Source organism: Nannospalax galili, unplaced genomic scaffold, assembly GCF_000622305.1.
Source record: "Nannospalax galili isolate Female #2095 unplaced genomic scaffold, S.galili_v1.0 scaffold286, whole genome shotgun sequence".
Classification (NCBI taxonomy): domain Eukaryota; kingdom Metazoa; phylum Chordata; class Mammalia; order Rodentia; family Spalacidae; genus Nannospalax; species Nannospalax galili.
The window spans coordinates 7,502,369-7,525,946 of NW_008359442.1; the positions used below are offsets into that span (position 1 = coordinate 7,502,369).

The 23,578-nt window shown below is 42.1% G+C and overlaps 1 protein-coding gene across 24 annotated transcripts in view; it reads left to right on the plus strand.

The window, feature by feature from the left end:
- The window catches only part of Nrxn1 (neurexin 1), a 1,171,927-nt gene that overhangs the window by 560,309 nt on the left and 588,040 nt on the right, over positions 1 to 23,578 (plus strand). For all 24 annotated transcript variants that reach the window (XM_029558644.1, XM_029558639.1, XM_029558643.1 and 21 more), the window contains 2 exons: positions 11,168 to 11,549; positions 12,665 to 12,855. In XM_029558644.1, the coding sequence (XP_029414504.1) occupies positions 11,168 to 11,549; positions 12,665 to 12,855 (573 nt within the window). The remainder of the gene's footprint in view (positions 1 to 11,167; positions 11,550 to 12,664; positions 12,856 to 23,578) is intronic.

Sequence of the window (23,578 nt, forward strand, 5' to 3'; positions counted from 1 at the left end):
TGTCAACAATGACATGGACATACTTAAGATTACCAAAGGAGTTATAATGGGTGACATCCATTTGCCAGAAGTCATTGGGTAGGAGACCACATGGGTTAACTCCATATCGATTGAGGGGGCAAGGGAGCAAGGGGTGCACATGTAATGCAAGATCTTCTCAGATTTTTGCATTGAGAGATGGGTAGGTCAGGTAGGAGCAGGTGCAGACTGCAATGAAAAAGGTGAAATTGTTGGTGTAAGGTTCTAGCTTGTTTTAGTAGAGGAATCTCTACAGACATAATAAGTTTATCTACTTTGTCATTTTTCTTTGCCAAGATCCCAGGGAGCTTGGTGTGTGATCTTATGTGGGAGATGTGCCAAGGCCATTGTCTGTTATCTAAAATAAACTGGAGAGCTCTCATTGTTCTAGTGATGGGATCCTTATGGCCTTTTACTCAAGCAAATGGAAGACATCTGAGGGCCTGAACTGCATACTGGCTGTTGGAGAATATATTGAGTGGCTCAGTCTGGTAGACTTGGAAGATTTTTAACAAGGCCTGGAGGTCCTGCAACTGGACAGAGCTGGGATTGGCTTGTATGTAACAGGTGTCATCCTTTCCCATGAGCTTAATGACAGTGCCATAACAGGACTTATTGGCATCTGAGGAGGCAAGCGTGGCTAAAGGTAGGGGGTTTTTGCAGGGGGAAGTGTGTGGCTGAGTGGTGATTTCCAAACAGGCCACGCTGGCCAATTGCTTATCTGGGGGTGCATGGCTATCCAACTCCTCCATGAACCCAGACATCATTAGCTGGAAAGCCAGAGAGTCTGCCCATAATGTTTGGGAATGCTTAAGAGGAAAGGGCAGTATAATTTTGTCAGGTTCTTTTCCGAATATGCACCGGGCTGTTTGTTGGGCCTTAATTGCTAACTTGAAGGCAATATCATACTTAGAGCTAAGCCTAGTTAGGTCTGAGGTAGCCAGGTAATATCATCCTTAGAGCTAAGCCTAGTTAGGTCCAAGGTAGCCAGGTGGATCCACACCAGGAGATCTTGCTGCCAAAGCACCCCCAAGACACCATTTTTAGTCCAGAGGGTCAACTTCAGTAATGATTCTGCTGGGTCATGACATCGGAGTGATGCAGATCAGAGTATATGATCTATCTTATTAAGAAGATCCTTAGCTGACTGGGTAAGGGGGATCCTTGAAGTTAGTGAATTATGGCCTTCTAGCAGGGAGAACAAGGCCCAGAATTCCAAGTCAGAACGGGTATAAATTGTTTGAGTCAGTTTATAGTCCCACAGAGTTCTTGGAGCTCTGTCAAAGTATACACAGTTTTTTGCAAGATGGAAGTGTTAAGTGGATTAATTACTGTACTACGATATGATGGGATGGGGGATAGCTGTAGAGTGTGGTAAGCACACTTGTAGCAGGCCCATCTTTTCCATCTGGGCATTGACTGCTCTAAGATCTTGGAGGAGTCTGTATTTTCCCAATTTCTTTTTAATAACAAATATTGGGGTATTATGTTTACTGAGAGAGGGCTTGATGTGGCCAAGCCTCAATTGTTCAGCTACCAAATTTTTGAGGGCAGATAATTTAGGTTCTATTATAGGCCACTGGTACACCTGTTGGTTAAGGCCTTATTAACATATAATTGACAGATTGTGGGGCTATTTTTCATACCCTGTGGTAGTACCTTCCATTGGTATCTCTTGGCTATTCTTTCAAAGTTGGGCTCCCATACTGTGTCTATCTTGTTCTGCTAAGGGGATTTGGAAGAAACAATCTTGGATATCAAGTACTATGATATGATGGGATGGGGAGATAGCTGTAGGGTGTTGTAAGTCCACTTGTAGCGAGCCCATCTTTTCCATCTGGGCATTGACTGCTCTAAGATCTTGGAGGAGTCTGTAGTTCCCTGATTTCTTTTTAATAACAAATATTGGGGTATTATGTTTACTGAGAGAGGGCTCGATGTGGCCAAGCCTCAATTGTTCAGCTACCAAATTTTTGAGGGCAGATAATTTAGGTTCTGTTATAGGCCACTGGTCCACCCAAATGGCATCATTAGAGAGCCAGTTGATGGGGATCAGCTCAGGGGCCAAGATTGGAGTCAATCCTGGGTGGGCAGTGGCCGTTAGGATTGGGGGTGTTGGGCAAGGTGTTGTCCTTTCCCTGATAGTCCCAAGTTATCGTGGAGCATGAAATCATCATAAAAGGCAAGGTCATCTGTGGTAAGGACTGTGCCCATGTCCTCTAGGACATCTCGACCCCACAAGTTACGGGGAACATCCACTACTATGGCGGTAACAGTGCCCTGGTTTCCATCCAAGTCCTTCCAATATACTGGACATGTGACCAGCTTGGTACTTTGTGTGCTGCCAACTCCTTTTATTGGTGGGCCTGGCTGGTATTTCCAATGAGGGAATTTAAGGGATTAGTTTCTGATATAATGGTGACATCAGCCCCTGTGTCTGCTAGGCCTTTTATGGCATTTCCATCTAGGAACAGGGTCATAAGTGGGGAGTGGTTGAAGATTGGGAAAGTCCATAATATCTGTCTAGTTTCCCCTCTTGTGGGCAGAGCTGAGGGGCACCCAGGGTGGAGTTTAAAGGAGCCGAGTCTGGTTGAGGCTGTGACATACAGTCTTTAGCCCAATGGAACCCTCTTTTGCACTTGGGGCAGCGAGTCTTGGGGCAGACTGTACCTCTTGAGCAGTGGCTACGAAAGTGGCCAAGCCCCCCCACAGTTCCAACAGCCTTCCTGCACGCCAAAGTGGGCAGGTTTTCCTTGAGACAAAAGAGTCTCCAAGGAGGCAGTCAAAGCCTCAATAGGGCCCGCTCTAGGGTCCAAGTCTCTAGTAGTATCCATTTGTGAATGTTTTAATTGCGGATAGGTGCAATAGCATTATGAGAAGGAATGTTTAGTCCCTCCCAAGTTAATTGTTTGATAAGTACCTCTCGGGTGGATCCAGACTCCACCCTCAGCTCTACTGCCTCAGTGACACAGGTAAGGAAGTCTGTGAAGGACTCCCCTGACTGTTGAATTAAATTATGGAAAAAGACTTGTGGGTCATGGAGGGAGCAACATTTAAGGGCCTTAAAGGCCAAGTCAGAAACTTGTTGAAAATAGGCATGGAGGCCAATAGTAGACTGGGAGATGGGGTGTGTTGTCCACATCCCATGAGCATGTCCAACGTAATGTTGAGGCCATATTGGAGATTTAGGCATGCCTGGTTTTCAGCCTGATCGTCATAGGCTGTGCACCAGTTTAGAAAGACTGAGGATTCTAAGACTGCCTTTAGTAAGTTATACCAATCATAGTGGGTTTGTAAATGTAAGGACCACTGGCTAAGAAACTGTTTGAAATATGGGCAGTAAGGGCCCGATTGCTCAGCTGCCTTGAGGATAAGAATGAGGTCAGCAAGTGTGGTGGGCAGCCATGGACGCTGCGCTGCATTGGGGCCAACATTAACCGGAAATGCGGACAAAGGCAGGTGAGGCGGTAAGTTATACCAATCATAGTGGGTTTGTAAATGTAAGGACCACTAGCTAAGAAACTGTTTGAAATATGGGGAGTAAGGGCTCGATTGCTCAACTGCCTTGAGGATAAGAACGAGGTCAGCAAGTGTGGTGGGCAGCCATGGACGCTGCGCTGCATTGGGGCCGATGTTAACCAGAAATGCGGACAAAGGCAGGTGAGGGTTTAAGGAGGGCAGCCTACGAGGGAGGGGCATGGTAGCAGGGGAAGGGGTGGGATGGTTATGGGGGGGCAGAGAGTAACTCCTTCCACGGGTATTGGGATGGGGGAATTTCTGGGCATGGTAGCTCGAGGAGAGTATCCTGAGATATAGGCAAAGGAGCTCCTTCCTTATTGGAAGTGGACACAGAGGCAGTGTCCACCTCCGGGTCCAGGAGGTCCAGGGTCATGGTAATAGCTAGATATACACTAGATTGCTCCCAGCAGTGCTTGTTGTGGGCCGAGATGACTTCCTCAGGAGAGGAGGATTTAAGGCTAGCAATGATGGCTAGGAGGATCGGTACAAACAATGCGGGGGGAGTGATCCCTGATCCGACCTCCCTTTTTTGGGCCAGGAAGAGGACCCGCATCCATGGGTCAGGGTCCCACATGTTTTCAGGGGAGACCCACAGAGCCAAATTAGTAGCTTCATCCCAAAAGTGTTCGATATCTTTTGGTTTCACTTTCAACCCTCTGGTTTTAAGGAGCACCTTTAGTGCCGCCATTTGTGGTTCCCTGCATTGTGGTGGTAAGTTGCCCATTGTGGGAGGGTCTCATGAAGGGGAATTTGCCACAAAAGTAGAAGACGAGGGTGACTACCAAGAGGGCACAAAGGAAGCAAAGAAGCACTGTGAGCCACTAGGATGTAAACCGCTCCAACATGTAGAGGTGTATCGGATCCAAATGTCTTGTGCTCAGTGAGTGACTTCTGGAGGCCGTGACACCTCCAGCCGTTTGCTCACATGGTGTCTCCGGGACAGGCAACAGGGTGACCCAAAGCCTGGGCTCTGAGTTCAGGGTGGATTAGCCCTTATGTGAACTCACCGGGACGAGCCGAGAGGGGGGAGGTGCCAACGTGGGCTTCGGGACCACGAGGCGGAATGTGCCTCCCTGATCTAACAAACTAGCCTAACAATAAAGATGACAGACAGGGTGGAGGGGACAGAGGAGGGGGCTACTCGCTTACCCTCTAGCAGCCGAAGAAACAGACAAATCCAGGGGCCTACTTACCGAACGAATCCTGCTGATTAAGGGGAGTAAGAGGCATGGAGTCACAACACACAGACCCTGGGAGTTGGGTAGAAGCAAGCACTAGGCGAGGTGCTGCAGGCTCATTTAATGCAGAAGGGGGCATGCCTTATATCTCCCTTTTCTCCACCCCCAAGTCCCTTTAGTCAGCATATTGTTTTCTGATTGGTCCACACCATGCAGTCTGTCAGCAGTCACTGGGCTTGCGAGCAGGGTACGGAGACATGGGCTCCTTTTGGTGGGCTATTTGCCGACCAAGAAGTGAAGTGAATTCTCACTGAATCCCAGGGCTCTGGGTCCACGCCATCTTTGGAGGCCTCCTGCTACAAATTAGTGTTCAATACAATTAGAAAATTTAATAAACTTAATAAAATGAAATAAAATTGTAGAAAGCCTCACTGCTTGATTTCATTTCAGCTGTTTCCACTGTAGTTTAAGGGTAAGTACTTGACCTCTTGAAACATCTAGTACACTTCTACAGTGCTCAGCTTCAGCCTAAAAGCAGTGGTTTCCAATTGCCTGAATGACCATGAGAGAGAACCTTCCCAGTTCATTCACTGACTCCTTTGCTCCTCATGGCTGTCCCAGTATTACCAGCCACCATCCAGTTGCAAGAAGTCAGAGGAAACTTCTTAGTTTCAGGAACGCTTGTCTGTCTATCCTTATTAGTGCCATTCTTCCTAGGATGGAATGCTTTGCCACATGTGGCAAAGGAGTCAGTGAATGAGTAAATGAGTTCTGGTAATCTCTACTACTGTAAATGATTCCTGGTAAATACAATACAAAGTTGTCATCTGCTGTACATCTTACATTAATATAGCATACTTTTTCTTACCATCTGTAGTTTCATCTGTTAACTCAGCCTCAGTCCCTGCAGCACAGTTTGCAATCAAGGGCCATAGACTCTGTGAGGTTGTCCATGTCCCATTACTTTCCTTCAATCTGTAGCATTGGCATTAATTCTCTTTGCCTTTTAGAAGATGACCTTTGGGAGGTCAATTCTCCTCCAACTTTGTATTAATGCCCAGTCACTTTTTATTATATCTTCATGATTACATTCAAGTTTCAAGTTCTTGATACCAAGATCTCTTTGTGGGATCCTATTGTGTGCTTGTCTGTGACTCTGACTGATGACTAAGTCTTACCATTTGGTGGGTGTGTTCTCCAGTTACTTCATTATGTCATTACTATGGCTTTTATTCCTTGCAACCAGTAAGTCATCTGTGAGGGTCACATCAAGACCTTGCACATACCATGTGCTTTATTAAAGTTTTTCACATGATGTAATACCTGGTAAAGATTTTTCCTGATCCACTCTACTACCATAATTATAAAATAATTGGTTTTGATTCCCAGCATTTCTTGCACAATCGTAGTCAGCACAGCATTCTTCTGCAAGCATGATTCTCTTTGCTTTCCTCTGCTTTCTCTCATTTATTTTTCTTTTTTTGTCTCCTTCCACAATTTTTAATATTTCTATAGTAATTTATAAGTAATCCTCTTAATTATTTTGATACTTAAATTATTTCAGTTTTAACTGAGTGGGTGGCATCAGCTTGGTGTCTAGAATCTTGTGACACCCCTATCCAGAGTTTGCTTTGTTTATATGTGTATTTTAGCTATTTCTAATTTTTGGCAGAACACAATAGTCAAGGCATAACTTTTATCTGCTACATTCACTGGTGGAGTTATCTATTTGGTTGATATTTACTGAGCAATAAAATAGAGATCCGGGTGACAAAATATTCCCAGTATTACTAGGTTATCTTTTCATTTGTTCCTCTCAGCAGGTACAAATTGGAAATGTATTCAAAGACATGTGTTCATACCTCCATATACATATAAATATGCAGCATATGAATTATATAGGTATATAAACACGCTTATAGATGTAATTTTAGAAAACACGTTCACATTGATAGCTCCATATCTACAATAGATTCTTGATATCCTTCATTCCATATGTCCAGACGTTTTCCTTTAAGATGAGAATCCTGTCTGCCAGTAATGTATTTTATTCATTTTTCCAATCTGGTAATGTCTCTAAAATACTTTTAAAATTGTTTTCTCACTGTAATCAATAAGTCAACTAAAAAAGAACACAGGGTTGGCTTATGATTCTTCCTCCCATTATTTTCTGTCTAACACTTAACTATTCATGTGCAGAGATATAGATAGATAGATGATGATAAATAGATAGATAGATAGATAGATAGATATACATACATACATACATACACTCATAAATATATATGTGTACTGAGTCCATTTAGTGGTGCTCATGTGTACCTGTGTTTAGGGCTGGGATTATTTGCTTTCTTTCTCCCTTCTATCCTTCTTTTTTTTTATTTTTATGAGAGATCTCAAGAACCCATCACTTGACAATAATCAGAATTCAGTCTTGATTTAAATAGTGTAAAAAGGGTTTCCAAAGGTAACATTGAGAATTACCATTGAGGCTTCAGTTCAAAATGGAATGTTTTTAAACACCCTAGTGGCACTTGAAGCCATTGTGATTCAGAAAAGTAGCAGGACTTTTTTATTAAATAATGTATTCAAGACAGGATAAATTTTAAAGAGCACCAAGGGTCCTTCATGTAAGGGCCTACATTTTCCAACCTCCTGAAGTCATAGTAATTCTGTTAAGTATCTGTTGAACATGGGCAGTGTATAATCAGGTTGTTCCTGGGAATGTCTGCATCTCACCTCCAGTGCTGAGGACAGGAGGAGCAAGCAGAGAGGCCCAAGGAGGGAGCGTTCTTTGGTCTCTGATGGGAAGGGTTTACATAAACTCTGTGATGTCCCTAAATGAAGAGTCATTGGGTTTTGTTTCATTATTTTGTCTGAAAAATCTGAGATTGTGTGTTGTGTGTGTATGTTGATGTGGACCCTCATTGACCAGATTCACCATGAATCTGGTTACTCAGACCTGAGAGCCGAGAGCCAGGCCTCAGCATTTCCTCCTTGCCATCATTCCTAAATTAGTAGTAAGTTCGCAAATTGTATCTAAAAAATTATCCTAAATTGTCCATTTTATCCTATAAATGTATTTGTTGAAATGGTCTCTAGTCTATTATGGCCACAAATGTCATAAGTGCACGTACCACACACACACACACACACACACACACACACACACACACACTACCACAAATGTCATAAGTGCATGTACCACACATACACACACACACACACACACACACACACACACACACACACACACAAAGTCGTGTCCTGTACCTATTTAAAACCCCTGTTAGTTGTTAAAGCAGTTCTGAATCCCTGTGTGTGATGTGGTCCTTGCACCTTTCTAATCTTATGTGAGCTGCCGAACACTTGCCACTCACTTGCTTATAATTTTAATTCACTCATCTTCCAAAGACTTTGCTCATCTGTCTCCTCTGGCTGGAGTCCACCCTTGACTCACCCGCTATGGTTTTTAGTGTAGTTTTACTCTGCACGTCTTCAAACCTCTGGCTTAAATGTGATCTCATTCTACACTCACCAACACAACATCCCAGTCCTCAAATTCATAGAATTTCTCTGTGTTTGTTCTAGATTAGATGTTTACTTCTTTGCCTGCCATCCCCCAATAAACTACACATTTTCGAGAACAGGGTCATACTGGTTCTTCTCGGCACCCTTTCACCCCGTAGCACAGAACCTGACATATGCACCCAACATGCAATAACTTTAAGTGGATTAAGAAGTGCATGTAAGGCTTAATGGTTATGTTTTCCTACACCAGAATCTGAACCCAACTCAGAGCAATGTTGAATCTAAACTAACTGGATATTCAACTTAGATACTGAGATTTCTGTACAGACAAACATCCAGGAAACATCAATTGTTCGTTTCATTTTGGAAATCACTGTTAAATCTGAAGTTCCTCACTCTGATTTGCTATGTATAAATTAACCTATCCAATTTTGGGAAATAAAATTGTATTTTTTCCATAAAATCTTCATAAAATCCTTCTTTAATGTTATTTTTTTTTCATTTTATTCAACACACAAATATGTACAAGATAGTAGAGGTAGCTATGATACAGATGAACTTTAAACACAAATCCGGAATGCAAATATTTTAAAGGCAATAGTCAGTCAGTGTTTTCTTAACGAATAACAGCTTTAGATGTTCATTTTCCTTTTATGAAAGCATATTTCTCAATACTACCTATGTGATTTGTTTTTTATACTGACTAGGGAATACGGATTTTTGAACATGGACCATGTTTTTTCCTGTAACTGGAATGTTGTTGCTTCAACCCTGCATCACTGTCACTACCGTTTTTATTATTTATTATGTCCATACAGAGCTTACTCCTTTCTTGAAAAAATACACATATTGTTATTTTGTCACTAAAGTTCTTAATCTTACTAAACAAAGTGTTGTCTTTTTTGTAGCTTCTAGGATCTGAAACATGGGGTAGTAATTTCAAGCATTAAAAATCCATTTTCTGGATACTGTGTCTTTATTAGTCTTTGTCAATAGAGTTTTTAATAAGAAACAATACAGTTTTGGAACTGGAGTGAGACTCACTAACTCAAGACTCAGATTTAATATAGCAAAAAGTAATCAAAATCAACACAATATCAAAACTCAAACGATTTTCATAGTCCTCATACTATACAGCTTATTAATCTGGTGCTGCTGGTATCTCTAGAGCTTTAAACTTGGAACTTATTAAAGATTGATTTTGCTGGTTACCAAAGGGGTAGTGCTCCAACAGAACGATATTGGAGTCATTGAATAAGAACTGAAGAACAAATGCAAAGTGAGGATGTGTGAGAACCCAGAACTGCTAAGAAAGCACTGGCATTTTACTTCAGGCACATAACCAGAGCACTGGGGAAAGGGGAAAAGGGAAGAGACAGTCATTTAGAGTGATGTATTGGTTTATTTTTAAGTCGGTACAGAAGAAATAAAACCAAACCAATGACTAAAAAGAAAACCTAAAATGTACCTGAAAAGCCACCCTAAAGGAGTAAAGATGATCAGAGAATGAAAAGTAAGTGCAGGTAAAGCAATCCAAAGGACTGTATCGTTACATCAGTGAGTTTATTGTCATCAAAATCGATTATCTCAACAGTTCTTGCTTCTGTAACCCAAAACACACCTTTATATTTTATTTACAGCAAGACTGAGGTACTATCCACCAGTTTGCTCCTTTGGTTAATGAAATAGAAGCCAGTCAAACTGTTTAATGGAAACCCACATAGGTTGGGTTTGATATTTATTATGACTGGGAACATAGTTTGGTGCATTTTCTCAGGGGCTGATTCTGAGATTGGCTCTAATTAATATTTTCATGAATATCATGGATGATAGAATAAGATAAGCTTGATAAATTTTCCCATTATACCAATTCGGGTAGGGAAAGTAGCCACGAATTGGACTGGATGAACTTGATTGCAGTTTAAGTGACCTTTCTGAGCTGCAGCAGAAAGTGAGCCATGGTTCAGATGAGAGGAGGAGGCTGGGAAGGAGCCATAAGTGAAGAGAAACTTTCATTCAGGCTGTTCTTAACATTTTAGAAATCAAGTTCATATATTTTTAATATCAGCCTTACAGGAAGATAAAATCATTGCTCTGAAGGTTGAGGTGGGATTAGTTTGACTTTTCCTAACTGTAGCAGAGAAATAGGGTGACATGGTGACATAGAGAGGGGTGGACCACAGTTAAATAATTGCTAAATAAATTTGCAGCCACACACCCCACTAGGGTGTTAGATTATATTGTGTAGTAATGTAGGCTTGTTATACTTGTGTTCTCAAAATGGAGTGTGATTTGAATCAATGTTATTACCTAAACATCTCAGTAGCACTTCCCTATGTATACAGAGTAGAAGACAGTATGGAATAACATGACTTTCCTGGAAGGATATGAAGACTTTTCCTAACTACAAAGCCAGTTATGAATTTCTGATAAGATGAGCAATCGCTTAGAACAGTCATCTATCTTCATCTTGAGTTTCCTCCCTCCCTTCCACCTGCTTTCCTTCCTATCTGCCTTCATTCTTGCCTTCCTTCCTTTTTCACCTTTAATGAGTGATAACTTGTTAATGAGGATCTTTATTGTTTTTGGTCAAGACATAATCTTGCTATATAGCTCAGGCTACCCTCCTACGCAACTCTCTTGTTAGCCTTCCAACTCTTGAGAGAGCAGAAGTGCAGCACCACACAGTAGAGAGAATGATTTCTATTAAAACTAAAATTTACACATGGATTAAAAGCTGAGCTAAGAAAATTTCTTTCATATGCCAATTTTACCATTAAACATCACGTAGGTATTCTTGACTTATGCAACTACCAAGTATGTATTCAGTTTCTTATATTTTAAATATACTATTGTCATGGAAATCTGAAAGTGTCTTTCAGATGCACAATAATATTGCAACTTATTATCTCTTCTTTTAGGCCAAATGGCAGGTGACCATACAAGGCTGGAGTTTCATAACATAGAGACTGGCATCATCACAGAACGGCGGTATCTTTCTTCTGTCCCTTCAAACTTCATTGGACACCTACAAAGTCTAACATTTAATGGAATGGCATACATTGACTTGTGCAAAAATGGTGATATTGATTACTGTGAGCTCAATGCCAGATTTGGCTTCAGGAACATCATAGCAGATCCCGTCACCTTCAAGACCAAATCGAGCTATGTTGCCTTAGCTACATTGCAAGCCTACACTTCTATGCACCTTTTTTTCCAGTTCAAGACCACATCCCTAGATGGACTAATTCTGTATAACAGTGGAGATGGAAATGACTTTATTGTTGTAGAATTAGTTAAAGGGTAAGTACATCTCAGTTCAATGACAAATAAGCTGAGTGAAAGTGAACCTCAGTTTCCAAATATACATGCAATGTTTTGACTTAATAAGGCAGTAGGCAGGACAAGGCAACAAATAATGCACTTGTTACTACTATCTACTAGGGACCTTCAGTGAATCTAGAAACAGTGCATTCATTTGTATCTACATTTACACATGCGAGGTGCAAATAACTTCAACTTCTAGTTTATGACAGGCATCCTATGAATGTCTTACTCCAAATGTGTATTTTCCAGCTTCTGACGATATAAATGTACAAAGGGATTTGTAGACCAGTCTGTGCTAAATTAAATAGTAGATTTAAGTTATCAGATTACATATTTTACAAGATTCCACTAATTCTGTGATGAATAGTTCAGAAAGGATGCTGTGTTAATGAAATGTCTTTGATGGTGTGGTGAAAAATTGGCATATTTTCATGATTTGACATTATTCACGCACTCAGTGAATATTATTGTGCATTCAAAATGGGCTAGATAATATATCAAATAATGCACACACCCATGCTCCCACATGCACACACTTGCATAAACACACACACACACACACACACACACACACACACACACACACATTTTCCCTTATCATCCTTGTGTACCTCTCAGATTCCTCCCAACTTTGAGCAGTACACATATACCAATGTACAACCTTAGTGAGTACTGGTGAGTGTGAAAATGTAACAGCAACTCACTATAAACAGTTTCCGGGGATGATCATTAGGAAATTCTTGGGAGTCTTCAGGTAACTAGGGAGACAAATGGGGCAAGGAGTATGCATTAGAGCTTGGCCTTGAGGGATGAGTGCATATTTTTCCATACAGGAATAAGGATTCAAGGTGAAAAAGAACAGCAGATACAGGAAGGTAAGAAGAGTTGCCACATCAGTGTGGTTAGCGTGAATGAGGGGAGGATGGAAAAAGGGAAAGTCCAGTGGAAGGAGATCTCCCCCTTTACAGCTTCACAGGATGTCCAGGAGGATGAAACCACAGGAACACAAAGTCCCCACTGTCTGTGTCTTGTTAGACATCACCACCCATCTAAAAAGCGATGAACTTTCCTCTGCTTCACTTTCTTGCTAGGTACTTGCACTACGTGTTTGACTTGGGAAATGGTGCTAACCTCATCAAAGGGAGCTCAAATAAACCGCTCAATGACAATCAGTGGCACAACGTGATGATTTCAAGGGACACCAGCAATCTCCACACTGTAAAAATTGACACGAAGATCACAACGCAAATCACTGCAGGAGCCAGGAACTTAGACCTCAAGAGTAAGTACTGGATAAGTCAAAGCCTTGAAACCCCTTCCCCATCCACAGGAGTGGAAAATCCCCTCTGCTCGGGCAAGCACGCATATGCCTTCTGCAAAGGCAGACCAGAATTTCATTTCTAGCCAATGATTAATAATGCAACACAGAAGTCTCTGTTCTCCCTTTACTGTGGCACGAACATAATGTATTTTTAATAGCAGCCCAAAATGCAACACCTACGAATGCATGCACGATTAAAATTTAAACATTGAGAAGAATGTGCTCATAATCTTGATATTGCAAACCAAGGGAGACGGTTACATGTTTCTTCAGCCCCAGCAGTTCTTAGTCGGTTTGCATGTGACCAGATATGCATTGAGTTTCTTCTAGAGCCTTACTTCTCTTCTCTTGGTGGCGCTTCTTAGCTTCTTAGATGCTTTCAGACTCCCTACCAGGAGCCCTGAGCTTGATTTATCCTTTGTGCTCTACAGTGAATTTATTTTCCTGACTTTTAACACACACAGGCCATGCATACATATACACATTCACATACTCATACACACTCCTGCACACATGTGTCTACACACACACACACACAAACACACACACACACACTCACTCACACACATACCCTTAAGGAAATGTTTTCAATGGCTGTGTAGAAAATCTTAACCAGTATTTTGTTTCTTTACTAGTACTTAATTTTTTCAAACACTGATGCTAATAGGAGAACATAATACATGCTTCTATTTGAATGGGCCTTTCTGATTCACTGAGAATCATGTCCATATAGTCCAGAATAATTAGGAGGAGAATGAACATTGGAGAAAATTGCATTGGCATGTTTCTGTGACTGTAGGAGCTACCATCCACCACCAGGAATAAATCGCTACAATCCGCCACCAGGAATAAAGCAACTACTAGATTAGAAAGTAAACCCAGATCTAACTCGGGCCCCTCCGTGGCCCCTCTTGCTCTGTCCTGATGCATTGCAAAACCCTGAGATATCTCTGCAGGCATATTTTTCTTGAAAAGAGCCGCTCATATATATTGATGGGATCTTTCCCTTTGATTCAAAAGGTAAGTACGTTGGGGAGTTAGAGAGCTGGAAGGAGACAGTGCAACAGCAGTCTTTCTAGAGAAAAATATACCTTCAAAATAAGGCAAAAGAAGAAAGAAAGGTGTTTCACAATCTGTAATTATAGAATGTATTTACAATTCTGCTTCTTTATTTGACCACACTTAAAAGGCGTGGTAATGCTGACTCCTTTCTTTCAGAGTGAATCCCTGGTTAACTTCAAAGGAATCTCATTTGCCACAAATCTAATAGCTTAACTCAAAACCTAACATGAAATTCAAAGAAATGCAGTTTAACAAGCCCTACCTGCTTCTCTTTCGTCCCAGTGGCAAAAATGAACTGATTAGATTTTGTTTCCTATTTGGAGGTTGCTCCCATTTGGCATAGGGGACCTAGCTTCCATCTTTAAGACAAAGAGGGGGTGTAAAATTCAGTGCACTGTCCAGGTCAGCAACTATGGCTAAAACAAACGACACCCCAGCCATGCAAGAGAGATCTCAGAGAGAACATTTGGATGTCACCGGAGACCTTAGAGGCCTTGCCAGAGATCAAAATGACTAGAAGTGTATAGTTCACCACTGGTGGAAGAACGCAACACATGTAGCCCTATGCAGAACACAGTTAGTGTGTGCCAGTGGCTTATGGCTCTTCAGATATTTAGGACACCATCTCGTGAAAGTAAACATTACTTACTGTTATTAAAATAGATGAGTGTATTAGGAGACTGTGACAGGATGCTCTCCAGTGGGAATGCATGTGGTAGGGATAGATATAAATCTTAGATGCAGCTGCTGTTTCTTAAAACATGGACTGTGTTTTAATGCTGAATATAAGGCTGACTTTAAACATAAAATAACTGAAAATGTGAATTAAATAAAGAATACATGATTAATATGCTAAGCATGGATTTCTGACTGAGTACACACTGTTTATTTGAGACAGGGTCTCCCTGTAGTCCCAACTGGCCTGGAACTCGCTATGTAGACCAGGCTGGGCTCAACTTCACAGAGATCTTCCTATCTCTACCCCCTGAGTGCTGGAATTTGAGGCAGGTGCCATCATGCCTGGGCCACTTTTTTTAAAGCTCAGTTTATGTCAGGGGTGAATATCCCAGATGAATTATTAGATTTGTGTGGTTTTTTGTGGTGTATGTGTACATGTATAGGCACATGTGTATGCTTGACTATGTGGAAGCCAGGGTAGGATGTTGGAAGTCCAGCTCTACCGTGGTCCTTTGAGGCAGGGTCCCCCACTGGGCCACAAAGCCCAGTCCTTCTCCAGTGCCTGCCCTGGCAGGGCAGTGCTGAAACTATCGGCAGGCCTTTTGCATGGGTGGTGGGATAAGAACTCAGGTTCTCCTGCTTGAACAAGGAGTGCTCTTACCACTCCAGGGTTTAGCACCTATATAGTTTTCAAAGATCATCCCCTTAAACTCAGTGAAGTGTCTGTGCTTATAAACCCATTAGACTAGGCCAAAAAGTGAAAGTTCCTAAAATTAGGCCAAGGTTTCCACTTAAAATAATGAATGTTTGATTTCCAATGGCAGCAATAACCCCAAGAAGCTCTCTGGGGAGAAATCATGGTCCAACTATGACATCTTTTCCCCATCATGCCCCTCTTTGCTCTGTGGGGCTGTAACACTAGCCAGATGGGATTTACTGAGAACTGACTCTCATCTGAGAGTGAACAGAATTTGGAAGAGGATGACAGGGCCCTGTTGTGAAAAGCTATTGTCCCAAAGAGCAGTTGACTATGGACCCTCATATGCAAGACAGAAAAGAGGGCAATGCTGGGAAACCGCATCTGGCATATTGAAATGAAGAGGAGCGTGGAGACTTCCTGAGGAAGTAATATTTAAGGGGTATACTGAGCATAGCACCAGCAACCAGGAGCTGTTTCTCGTTCCACCTGGGTACCTACAGAATTCTAGTACAAAAATATGAAAGCCAGGACTCTATCCCCCACCTTGACTCAGGTGGAAATGGTCACAAATGAGTCTCCATCTCAAAGTCCATCTCTAAGGATCATTATCCTTCGAGAAGAGCGATTCCATACAGGTGACCAGGAATTAAGGACGGGCTTATGGATATGAGGACTTCTATAGGAATTCACTTCCTGAAGTGACAGTGCATGCTAGTCATGACCGGTGGAGCCATTATAAATGCACGGAACATGAAAACTGCCTTATGTTTCTTTTTACTGAGGTGCATCCTTCAAGAGTGACAAGTGTCCGTTATTGCACACCCTCTTCGCGTCACTACGGACCAAAATCCTGCGAAACGCAGATTTCTGGATCCCACCTCAGTCCAGCTAGATGACGCACGTTAGTGTCCTGAAACATGGACTCTGTGTTAACCAAACTTCAACATGTTATTTGCTTTTTATATAAATCTTTATTTTGGTTTTATTTTAGAAGTTTGCTTTTGTCAGTCCTCGGGGCACAGAATTGGACAGGTTTTTGATTTCTTTCAGTTACATTACTATACCTGAAATGAACACTAGAGGGCAGCATAAGGCCAGAAACTATATTGTGTGCTGCTGGGGCGGGGGCTTGACCTGCTCTTTTTGCGCTGTGAAACAGAATTGCTTTGTTTCCAGACATCTAAAATTCCGCATTTAGCCTTCACAGTGATACAGGCATTTGTCTGCAACCGTGTTTCATCTTATAAGCAGAATTCTATTACAGAAATACGAAAGCCAGGACTCTCGTCCCCACCTTGACTCTGGTGGAAATGATCACAAACCAGTCTCCATCTCAAAGTCCACCTCGAAGGATCATTACCCTTCGAGAACAGGAATTCCATACAGGTGACCTTGTTCAAATTATCTTTCCTGACACTGCCACGGTCTCCGGGGTGTGTGCCTCTCCCTGCTGACACTGTTTTGCTTTCGTCTTTATTTCCCAGCTGTTTGTGTCTGTTCCCTCTGGCTGTTATGTACAAGCTGCAACACGCAATGAAAGTAGCGACATTTGCTGTCCGGAGAGATTTTCTTGCATAGCTCTCTATTCATTTTGGAACTTTTCAGTCCTGGCCCTTTTAGTGAGATAACGCCTCCTTGTTCTTCTCTTGTCCTATATTTGGCATAGGTGTACGTGTAAGTGTATAAGGAGCTAATATTTATCGAGTCCCTATTAATGCACGTAAATGAGGTTATTGTATGCAATCCTTATGAGTGCCTAGGGATTTGAATTGAGGTCAGTCTTGCTTATTCATTTATCTAGTTCAAGAACAAAAACAGAATGGTTTTGGGTCTCCACCTTCCATGGGTGTCCTTCGTTAAGTATTGATCCTTTAGCAAACTGAGGCTCCTCTGATTGCGACTAAACATGTTCCTAAGTGCATAGCCGAGAGTGCCCTCCGGTGGCCACCCAGCAAATTGCACAAGATGAGTAGGCCTGTGACATCTAGGTCAGCCAGGCAGTTCCTATACCTCTTATTCATTCTCTCTCTCTCTCTCTCTCTCTCTCTCTCTCTCTCTCTCTCTCTCTCTCTCTCTCCCTCCCTCCTTCTCTCTCTCCTTGCTCTCTCTCCTAGCTCTCTACTTCGCTCTTCCTTCATTTCTTTCTCTCTCTCTCTCCTTTCCCCTCTTCTCTCACCTCTTCTTTCTCTCTACTCTCCTCTCCCTATTCACTCTCCTCTCTCTCCCCCCCTTTTCTCCCCCACCCCAAGGCATCCTCCCCTAGGGATTGCAGCTACTGTGTCCTCATAGCAGGACATAACAATGAAAATGGAAGAAATGTCCCAAGATCCTATTGGCGTCTTGTTTGTAGAGAAATAAAATTTGCTAACATTAGTTTGTCTGAGGTTACTTTAAGGATCATTTGGAAGTTAGAGAGACAAGAAGCCAACAATGAAGTCCCTCAGAGGATGAGGACTGTGCTCTAATTGTTGCACTGGGATCTCAGGGTGACTCAGGTGTTCCTTGGATCTGCATGTCCCCTGTCCCCTAATCAGTTACCCCCTTATCGCTTTCCTTGCCATTACAGTAGCCTTGAGGCCTTCTTTCTACCCGGTCTACCGGCACTGCCCCTAGATAATTTCTCTGTCCCTGGGTATGCTCCAGCCTCTGTATGCCCCCTTTATCTCACTCTCAAATTCCCCCAAACACAAGAGTTAACACAGTGAGCCACCAGATGCCCTAGAACATAGCAGGTGTTTGCCCCCCCCCCCCCCCCGTTGTGGTTAGTCTCACTTCTTGATGCTAATTGGCTGTAAATACTCAGCCTCATTTTCAAGGCATAAGGTGCAAACCTCTTGAGAAGCAGGCTGTGTGCTAAGGCTCTCGGCATCTTCAGAACGCAGGGTGATCTGCTGGTGGAGAAGGGCCTCCAGTATCATCCCTGAAAGGGGGCGAGGGGCTAGAATGAAAATGTATAAGCAAAAGAGCGGAGTTTGCAGCACTTCAGAGTGATCCATTGTCCTCGGTGCCAGTGATGGGATGAGGTGCAGGGAAAAGGGACCACTTTGGAGGCAATCACCATAGCACAGAACAAAGACAATACAGTTTTGTGTTTGTCTGTGTGCTACACTTGACATTTTTGTTATTTCTTTTCCCACATGAGAATTATAGAGCGGTTACTTGAAAGACAATTAAGAGACATGAAACCATTGTTTCTCTTTTGATGGCTCCATTGAATTCCCAGGTTTTTCAGAAATCAGGCCCCCAACTATTCTCTTTACTACAAAGCCTTTGACAGTTTGTTTTAATTCACTCTCCCCTCCCAAACCTCCAGGAAGATATTCCTCCCTTCGCATGAGCAGTTATCTGGGACCTCCTGACTAACACTTGGCTAAGATATTTTTCCTTCTGCCTCCGTGTAAACTTCAGCCCAGCTTACACTATTGCAGCAATATTTAATGTCTTGATTCTGTACTAACAATTCTGTATTTTCTAAAATTCCTTTATCCATTGTACTCATTTGGGCATCTTTCCTGTGTTAGGCAGAGTTTTCCTATATTAGCTTATTCAACTCTCTCCAACTCTGCTTGAGAGTTCCCTTCCCACCACAGGAATCATAGGAACTTGGAGCCAAAAATGATCTCAGTGAAGCACCTGGCTGACCAGTTTCTTTCACTGTTTAGAGCAAGGTGTTCAGGAGAAACTGACCGATACAACCCCCTATCCAGTTAGTGTTCTAGGTCCAGTCTTCTGTTGCCTAATTCATCACTTTTCCTTAAACCAGGGAAAGTGAGTGTTATTGTTCATATCAACCTCAGGTAACTGTTCAACTGACATTCTGAAGTAACCACTGAGGGGAAACCTGGAATTTTTGTGGGTTAGCTAGCAAAGACTATGGTGTCCAGATGCAAGATGGAGATAGCTGACATGTGGCCACGTCCTGTGTTTATGCTTCTGATGCAGATTTCAGTCCTTGACCATTCCCATCTGCACATTTTCAATACCCTGGTGTGAGTTTCTACTCATAACACATGGGCTGAACTCAGACTCCCACAGGCCTTGACTAAAATGATTGGAACCGATGCAGAGCTGCTTCGGAATAGTCTAAAGTAGCTCACCTCAGACCTCCCACAGCACAGTAGCTCCTGGAAAGCTTAATCCAGGGTTCAATTGCCTTTCAGAATGACGTGTTAGTTATTTACTATGTCCAAAAGGAGTACGGTTAGTCCATGGAAAGAGTAGTAGCACTTGCATAAAGGAGTAGCTAATACCTGCTGCTTCTCAGGGCTGAGTTCTTTTTTATAAAATATTTCTAATTTTTTTTACTGTATGTGTATGAGTATGTTGCCTGTATGTATGTAAGTGCACCCATGTCATACAATGCTTACAGAGGTCAGGGAGGATGTTGGATCCCCTGGATTCATGTGAGCTGCCATGTGGGATCCTAGAAATCAAACCCAGGTCCTCTGTAAGATACTCTTAACTGCTGGACCATCTAACCAACCCAGAGCTGAGTTCTTAAGAGTCAGTGTTCCCAAGTTTGTGGCCTCATCTACAGATGGCGAAGAACTTTTATCACCAGGGAAGGCAAGTGTGGCAACAACTCTCTCATTTAAGAATTGTTTGCATCAGTTTTCATGGCTCTCCTCTCTCTTTTCGCTGAAGAGAAAAAGTAGACAAAATATTTGTTATGAAGCAAGCATAAGGCTATTCAGACTAGCTTAAGAAAAGGAAGGAAGGAAGGAAGGAAGGAAGGAAGGAAGGAAGGAAGGAAGGAAGGAAAGAAGGAAGGAAGGAAGGAAGGAAGGAAGGGGCTGGGAATTGTGTGTTCAAAGAACCCAAGGGGAAACGTAAGATTGAATGTCATAAGAGATACATTCAGGAAAGCTGAGGGAAACAACCTAGTATTCTGCCTCTCCTGGTGACTCTGGGGCTACCTCAGCTTACCAAGGAGCTTCCCCTCCTTCTTCTCCTTCCACATTGGCTTTCTCTACTTTCATAAACTTTGTAAATAGACACGACCTTCTAGTCCTTGCTATCTACCCTTCAATTCTTTTACCCAAGTCTCACTTAGGTTTAGGATCCTAGAGCTAAATTATTGGGAAACATTTAATTAGGACATATGTCCTCCCTGGAATGAGGAGATGGGATGAGAGATAAAAATCACAGTATGCTATTATGAAGCCATTGAATTTGTTTGAAGAACTATTTGGGTCAGTTATGTGAGGCAAAAGAGACAAGTTGAACGGCTCCCCAAAGGTGATCTTCCACTTTCTGTGCCGGTATCAAGGGGTAGTATTTGCCCATCTTTTGAGCCCAGAATGAGGTTACCGTCTAAAGTTATGATGATGCTGAGGACCTGAACACTAACTGAACTAAAATATTTGGATGAAAAAAAAATCATAAATCCTTGAGAAAGCAAAACTGTTTTGTCAGTAGAAACAGAGAGACGTCCTGGTTTCAAACAGTGACTTCTAAAGTCAGAAGCAGCAATCAAAAGCTCCCAGAATGCTCAAGAAACACAAAGGGAAAGAGGGCACTGGATTTTTGCCCTCAATAAAATTATGGGTATTTATATCAGGCTCCTATAGTTTCATTAAAGGACAGGTAGGCACAACGAGCACCTGACTAATGTTACAATTGTTTGCTATAACCCCCCCCCACACACACACACACAAGAGAGTCACTGTGATCTTTCAGTACTTGTCTCATTTATTTGGTGTCAACAATAATGCAGCTCCATCTTTTGTGAGGGCTGAGAGAAACTCTTGAGTTACTCCCCATCTTGAGAAATTCAAATCATTCACAAATATTGTAATAGACCGGAATTTTGGGTAGGTTTCCTTCAAATCCACCTCCACCACTTCAGAGGTGCTCCAAAGCCAATTTGCCCGCTCTCTTGGTGTATGAAAGCACAATTTTCATGGCTCTGGGAGGCTGAAGGTCATTTGTGTTTCTGCACTTGACAGTACTTCCCATAATGCTTAGGAACCATGCTAGGTGGAATAGCCTTTCTGATTAACGCCACATATATGTGATTTGTGTGTGTGTGTGTGTATGTGTGTGTGTGTGTGTGTGTGTGTGTGCGTGTTTAAAATTGACCCTTTATTGGCCTTTGTAGTCAGAGAATACCATTCAGACAAAGTTTTGCAGAATGAAATTTGTTGCCGGCCAGGGCTACTACACAAGGATGTCGGAACCCAAGTGCGCAGCCCTGAGCTATCTCTAGGGTAAGCTTTTATACAAAGAAACCATAACCAGTGGTGAAAAGTTTAAGGTCCCAAGCTTACAGTTGCAAAGCCCCCTTAACAATTCAATTTCTATTTTATTAAGTAACAATTACTATTTTGCAGACGCAAGCTGAGCATAACCTATAGAAGCCATAAATCTGCAGTTAGCAGGTACACTCCGGGACACACTGACCTGTTCCCAAGACAACTGGGTCCAGCTGACATGTGTTCCCATACCTTAGGCCAACTGTCTGATAATTTCAGAGACTACAGTCAACTTAAACTTTGACATGGAGTAGTTATGCTCAAGAAGGTGTCCTATCACAATTAAACATAATACAAGAAGCAATGTAGTGTTATAATCAAGGACACATTTTGGCAGCAGATAAACCTGAGTGAAGCAGCATCTATGCTGTTTCTTGTGATCTGTCCCTAGACAAGGCACTTGCCTATCATCTTCATCGCCATCTCCCCTTCACTGAGCATTAGGTGAGATATTTACATGTTATTTTGTTCTTTTTTAAAAAATGTTTTTTTTATGTATATGAGTATATTGCCTGCATTTGTGTAAGTGCATCTGTGTCATGCAGTGCCTGAGGAAGTCAGAAGAGGATGTTGGATCCTCTGGAACTGAAGCTATGGATGGTTATTAGCTGCCATGTAGGTGCTGGAAATCGAACCCAGGTCTTCTGCAAGAGCAGCCAGTGCTCTTAACCACTGAGCCATCTCTCCAGCCCATTATTTTGTTCTTTAACATATATTTACATGTTAATTTTCAAGAAAACTAGGCAAAGTGTAGCTTGTGGCTTTGCATTACAGGTAGAGAAAGTAAGGTAATACTTAGAGACATTAAATACACTAGTACAATGAAGATAGGAATATTAAGAGCTAATAAATATGACCTTGACTCTTTTTGAAAGCTTATTGTATTCCATACATTGATAACTTTTACATATGTGATCTCACGTAATTCTTACCACAGAACAAAAAAAAATCAAACCAATCTATTCTTTGATGTTTCAAAGACACAGAGCTGCAAAACTCTCCTGATTATAGCAGGTGCTAGTGATTTGTTGACCACCTTCCCATAACTACTGGGTCAGCCCATCTGGTCATCTTGGTTTTCCAGCAGTTGCTTGGTATTCTATCAGGTGTTAATATCACTAGCTTATCTGCAGGAGATTTCTTCTCCATCTCCAACCTACACTTCAGACTCCCTGTTTCTCACTCTCCCAACACACACACACACACACACACACACACACGCACGCACGCACGCACGCACACACTCCTTAAATCTCCTTTGGCATTCTGGCACTGAAAAGACTTCAGACACTCTAAGTTTCAGTATTAATGTGCCATTTCTATAACATAACAGTTCATTGCATTTATAAATTTGTCATGCATAGTTCCATCTATTTTTGAAAAGCTAGATGGTCCATGACATAGTTATTTGTATTTTTGCTGGGACATAAATATGAATCACACACAGCAACAGAATGTTTTACATATTGCGTGTCTTCATGAAGTAAACTCTTCACTTGGGTCTGCCTCTTATTCCCTCTATTCAAAGACACAATAAATTACCTCATTGCTATCATCATGGTAATTATTATCAGTGTTTTCATTTATTTGGGGTTTAGGTGTCAAGCACCATGTTAAGGACTTTATTAGTTACTTTTCTGTTGCTGTGATAGAAACACTGACCAAAGCAACATATAGAAGAGTTTATTTGAGCTTACAATTCCAAGGGGAATTGCAGTCTGTCATGGCTGGGAGGCATGGTGGCAGAGGTGGCTGGAGGAGGAGTGGAAGCTAAACTCTCACATCTTCAGGCAGGCACAGAAAGAAAAAGAGCAATTCCAGATCTGGAAGGGCTTCAGAATTCTCTATGTGCACCCCCAGTGAGGTGCTTCCTTCAGGATAGCCACACCTCTAAGACCTCCAAAAACAGTGGCACCAACTGGGAACAAAATGTCCAAATACTTGGAGCCTAAGGATAACGTTTTCATTCAAACCATCACAAGAACTTGTA